Genomic DNA, 6,000 nt, shown 5'->3' with positions numbered 1-6,000 from the left:
GGAAAAAGGTCCCTGAAAACAGTATCCTAGAAAATCCACAGACAGACTGGTGTCTCAGCTCCTTCTTTTAACTAACTCTATGAAGAGGCTTTGTTATGGAAAGAATTACACAACTGTCTCAGTAGGCGAAAAGGTGGAATCACCATAGCTAGGGAGTTTAGAGCAGCTTGAGCTAATCCAGATTACATTGGTGCTATTTCATTTCCAAGCTGCAAGACCTGAGTGCAAAAACAGGGATTGTARCTCTGGCAGCCTTATGGCACCAAGTACATCTTGGTCACAACTGAAAATTTGTTTTTATATAGATGGAAGAAGTTTGAATCTGAGAGCTGCAGAATTCTCAGAGAAAGATTATGTCTATCTGGTTTTAAGATTTTCCTAGGGAAGTTCCTTTTCTCAGTGATTGCCTATTATTTTTCACTTACTTTGATAAGGCTTGATTGTTGTAAGGCTTGTCTATTTGCTGACCCTTGCAGGAAAGGGAGTTGTGAACTCTCTACATGACTGCCTTGGAGGATTAGATTGGCTTTTTAAAAAATTATKATTATTTTTAGCTTTTCCACCTTGTGGCTGTTTCTTCCAAAAGGTTTTGTAAATTGGTACAAATTGGTACAAAGCATTTGTCCTCCGCTTGTTGAGTGCAGCAGTTTCAAAGCCCCATGTGGCCTGGAACAGTCAGGAGCACAAAGAAACAGCAAAATGGATTTGGAAAAGTATTTTTGAATAAAGTAGGCATTCTCAGCTGAGGTCTAGACTGCTTGGCAGCTATTTTGCTGAAAGGTGACATTATCTGKAGCTCCCACCAGGCACATTTTGAAATCCATTTCACCGTTAGTAGATGGTGAGAACTGCTGCTCACCACGTCACCTTCCAGACTGCTGGGCTCAGCAAAACACAGGTTGCTTCCTCTTCACGCATCTGTGTTTTGCTGGACATCTTGTAYAATTGCATCAGGAGTTGTTATTCTGTCCAATGCCAGACTTTAGCAGATGCAAAATGGCAGTGCAACGTGGAAACACGCACATAAAGTGATGGATGACCTCTGCTAGCAAAACTRCGCCATTGATAATGTTGCTTGGTCTCTGGAGATTTGAGACATGTTAATAGAGGAGATGTGCACATATTCTACATAAAGCGGAAACATCTTTAGTCTTTTACTTTCAGACATAGCTGCAATAAATCACAGTAATTTAATAGAAATCTCATTTGTTGCTAAATGGGTTTATAGTTGGCCGTGTCTGTATTAGCAGAGGATAGAAGAGGGCTCTGGAATCCTTTAGTTGTTGCTGAAGTGCAGCCAGCCCTGAGGTGCGATGCAGGACAGGCTTTTTCAGAGGCCATTTTAGGAGAAGGATTAAAGTTTTGACGTTGTTTTAAGCACAGACCAGCCTTTAACGTTGATGAGGCTGGGCAAGGCTTCAACTCTGATTCTCTGCTGCCTTGAATCATCTTTAGTCATTTGAAATGAGTGACATAAAATAAGTGCATAATGAACATGAAGGCTATGGTAAGATGGATAAGACTGATATTTAACATCAATTAAATAAATAGTGAGCTTTCAGCTTCAATCTATCATTTAACAAATCACATTGCAAAAGGGCATCGCATTTTCTCTGCTACACAAAAGGAGATTGGTTTAAAGGAGGAATGAAAATGATTAGTGTTAAATACTTTGGCATCTTTAAAATATTCAGGCTGTCATGTATCAACTCTATTTTTACCAAGCATAGTCAAGTTTGAATGCTTCAGCATAGGCTGTTTCTCAAATCAGGTTCCTTTTTTTATAGCACATACTGCAAGTGTGTGATAGCCTACCATCAAATATTGTTTATTGTGCAAATAAAATATGTTTTAACCAGGAGTTTTACCTAGCAATTAACTGCAAAACTTTGATTTTATATTTCTTTTTGGTAGGATGGAAACCACAAGGAATCTGTGTTTGACGTGTCTTCCCTGAATGAGATTCATTTTTCTTTTTAGTCTTTCTTTTATAAATGACATTGAGTTACTACCTTTCTGTTGATGCTACCACCAGTCTGCTGTGTTTGCCTACTTCCTTTGCTCTGATGTGACCTATATGTGAAGTTGAAGTAGAAAAAAATTAATATAGAAGGATTTGTGGCAGCTTCTTAAACTGAGTTATATTGTATCAAAGAATTCCTTCAGTTCTTGTAAAATTTTGTTTGACTGCTAGAAATAGACAAGGTCCATATTTGTAAAGGAAGTGAAAAACTGCTATAAAAATATTTTTTCTTGTCACTATGTCATTGTCATTGTCAGATGGGTCATTTTATTTTTTCCTGTTCAACCAGAATAAGCTTTGAGAAAAGACAGAAAAGAAACTCTGAGTAATTATTCAGGTCATTCAGTTGTAATTAATAAAGTCTAAGCCTTTTTATTTAAACAATGAGATAGGAAATAGGAGTCAAAATATATTTTCAAAGTGAAAGTAAGGGGATTAATCTGTTTATGCTTCTGTTTCACAAACTGATTTATCATGGTAACAACCAGAGAARAATTCTATGCATTTTATTTTTCCATTTTCTTTTTTGATCAGAACATTCTTGTAAAGCAGAGACCTTTTATCAACCAAGAGAAAATGGATAAAAAGCTGATATCCAGCTGATCTGCCTGACAAAAAAAGTTTGAAAGAAATATGAAATAGTATTTATTAAAGACTGAAACCATTGCTAATCTTATTTTTTGGTATTCAGGAGGCCTATTTGAAGATGAGCTGAGTAATACCAGAACAGATTTTGGCATTTTCTCTGTGACGGGAAAAACCTAGAGACGCCATTGCATGAGCATTTTCATCAGTCTTTTTTTTTGGAGTCTTGAGACTTTGGAACAGTATTTACATTGATTTTTTTTGATTAGAGAACTTGAGAAAAATGCTAATGGATAATGTCTACACTACTCTTCCTTTAATGCATATTTCTATATGGCTTTCTTTGGGTGAAAACTTTCAGAGAACTCCAGGTGTTTTACCTAAGACCTAATTTTATCTTCAGTTACACACAAGAAAGCAGCTGAAATATGTGTTTTAACCATCTATGAAATTCATGAACAGCATGAAATTCAGGACATTTAATTGATTTTCAGACTAACTGTTTGACTAATGGCTTTAGAATTGCATCATCATCTTCCATGCTATATGTCAAGGACTTTCACTGGGAAATGTTTCATTCTGTGAAGAAAAAATTAGCCCAACAGTGATTCATAATGTTGTACATAAATCTTACACTGACTTTTGGTTTTGAGTAGTGCTGTTGGATATCACTTACTCTGGAAATGCCTGGTATTTGCTGCTGGTAAAAGTCATATCTCTGTAATTAGTTTACAGGTAAAAAAATAAAATATCTTAAAATATCTGCCATAGCAGACTCTTTAGATGTGACATAAGCTCTCACAGGATTCCATTTTTTCTTTCTATAGACAACATCAGCAAACCGGACCAGGTATTACGTGTCTTACCGTCGAAATGGCTTCGTGCAGATGAAGTTACCAAAATACGCATTGCCAAAAGTAAGTGTGCMCAATGTGCTTCTGCTTTTATTAGTCAACCTCTTACGTCAGTTGGGTTTGTTCTTTGCCTTTTTAAAACCTCATTGCTCTGAGATCACAATTTTACACGGTAAGGTGCCACCCTGCCCCAAACATAGGCCACCTCCTGAGGTCCCCTGCAACCTCCCTGCCACCATCTGCTGTTACTTGCTGAATAACAGGAGTAACTGAGAACTTTTGGTTTTCTGCATGTTGTTTAAGTCTGTGTTTTACTAATGAAGGGCAGTTGAGGACATCCTTGTTTTCTTGTTATTATTACAAAGCAAGGAATGGGTTTAATGTTTATTTTTTCCTTCACCTTTGTTATTTTTTTGGTCTACGTGGCAGTCTGAGATCTAGTTTTAAGTATATCGGACATGTTTTAAAAAAAAAACAACACTGAAATTAAATATTTGGATACTATTTGAACAAGAATCTGAAATATCTGTGTGCTCCCAGCAGCATTATGCGAATAGCTCTATATTTATTTATTTGTTTGTTTTGCCAAGAAATGTTTAACCAAGGGCAAGCAAATGTATCAACCCAACCACGTAATTACTTCAAGAATTTTAAGCCCTTCAAAGCAGCCCTTATGGTCTCTTGAGGGAATCTGTAACTAGGAGAACCACAGGAGATTATACAGTTTAAAACGTGAAAATAACAGAGATGTATACTGATATATAGGGGTTTAATAATCAATTTCACAGGGATAAAGGATGTATTAGGGAGCTGGGGTTTGTTTGGGGCCTGAACAGCAGGGTGTGAGGGCAGGAGCTGATGGGACTCTGGGTGGAAGGAGGCCATGAGTCACTCAAGACTGTCTCTTGATGGGTCCAGAATGGCAGGAAATGGTTCCATGCACCAAAAGTTCRACACAAATGTGAGCGTATGTGGCACTGCTTGTCCTTGGGCAGAGGGAAGGGAGAAGCCATGAGAGAACGGGACATTTCTTCGTTCACTTCCATGTGGGGTGTGCAGGAATCCACACTTTTCTGTTGCAATTTCAATCTCATTCTCCTCGATCTGCCACATTTGGCCTGGGCAACGTTGGCCTGGGCAGAGTAAATTATTTATAGGAAATTGGATGCATGCAACTTCCTTAATGGCACAGATCACTTTAATATCAATATTACACTGGCACTGTACTAGTAAAAGACAAGTTATTTGGGTAAAGATGTAGCTCTCTGACATATTACAGTAAATGGATGGAGACTTTCAGAGCTCAGGTTTGTATAAGAATATTGTCCACTTCTTGTAGGCATCTGTGTTTAAAACACCCAAACTTGCCTCAGCTGTGAAGAACAGCAGTTCAGAGCTGGAGACAAGGTGCATAGTAAGGAACTGGGAGATGTATCACAYGTAGCTTTTCTTGGCAGCAAAACAAATTTAAGAAAATTGCTACCATCAGTTTATTTCCACCACTCTATTGCCATCTCCTGTAACCTATCTTATCTTTGCAGGACTATGTTAAAACAAAACCAGTGCAGCAATCTAAGTGGAAAATATTTCTGGAAAAAAAATAACAACTTCGCTTTTTAAAAGGAAAATTGGGAGGCAACCTGATTGCAGTGAAGAAGCCTCCCCATGGAGAGAAAACTCTATTAAGCTATTGCTTAAAAATTCTAGTAAAGACAGACAGACCCATGAGCTGGAAGCTGAATCCAGACACATTCAAATTAGGAACTCAGCATAACTTCTTGGTGATTAAGCATTTGAAAAAGTGCCAGTGAAAGTGATGGATACTCTACTTTTGGAGCTTACAAATCATAACTGACTGCTTTTCTGGAAGATTTGCTATAACCATACATACATATACATTATTTGCTCCTCCTTCATCTTAAAAGTATGCGGAAATAATTGTTAGGATTTCAGTGGTTGGAAAGATACCAGAGAGCAAAATAAGAGATCTACTAATCTTCTAGCCTTAAAATCCATTAATCCACAAATTGTGCTCAGTTATTGGGTAGATGATCTCGCTGAGTGCATATTAATAACCATTTCTGACATACTCAAAAAATGTCTGGCATAACTCACTTGTATTTGTCTAGTCTAGATTATTTGAAATAGTACTGCATGCTAAATTCTTTGTCTTGGAAAATATGTTTTTTTGTTTATTTGTTTTTTTTCCCTGCTAAAGCAGATTAGCTCCAGGCTTGACTGAATAAATAAATTAGAAGTTAATGGTTTCATTTTGGATAGAGTCAATAGAAAGCCAGAAACAGGATGACTGTGTCGTTTGGAAAACAATGTTTTTGTGTTGATCCTAGTTCAGGCACTACCCAGTAAGTGGAACGAAATAAACTGCATCTCTTTAGCATTTTGATGATGCCTCCAAGAAAAGTTTCTTTGGTATCTGCACACAACAGAGCTGAAAAATTCACCAAGAGGGCCTGGAAGCCAGACATCCACTAGAACAGTAGTGAATGTGAGAGATTTTAACCTCTTCTGTGAAAGATA

General features: G+C 37.3%; 1 protein-coding gene across 1 annotated transcript in view; it reads left to right on the top strand.

Annotated features, from left to right (window-relative positions):
- The window catches only part of SORCS2 (sortilin related VPS10 domain containing receptor 2), a 383,600-nt gene that overhangs the window by 301,144 nt on the left and 76,456 nt on the right, over positions 1-6,000 (top strand). Inside the window, exon 8 of the mRNA XM_026034091.1 lies at positions 3,436-3,525. Coding sequence (XP_025889876.1) covers positions 3,436-3,525 — 90 coding nt within the window. The remainder of the gene's footprint in view (positions 1-3,435; positions 3,526-6,000) is intronic.

Source organism: Nothoprocta perdicaria, unplaced genomic scaffold (assembly GCF_003342845.1).
Source record: "Nothoprocta perdicaria isolate Ctin4 unplaced genomic scaffold, notPer1 scaffold_14, whole genome shotgun sequence".
Taxonomy (NCBI): domain Eukaryota; kingdom Metazoa; phylum Chordata; class Aves; order Tinamiformes; family Tinamidae; genus Nothoprocta; species Nothoprocta perdicaria.
Note: the sequence above shows the minus strand (reverse complement) of the source record. Positions and strands in the feature narration are given on the sequence as shown.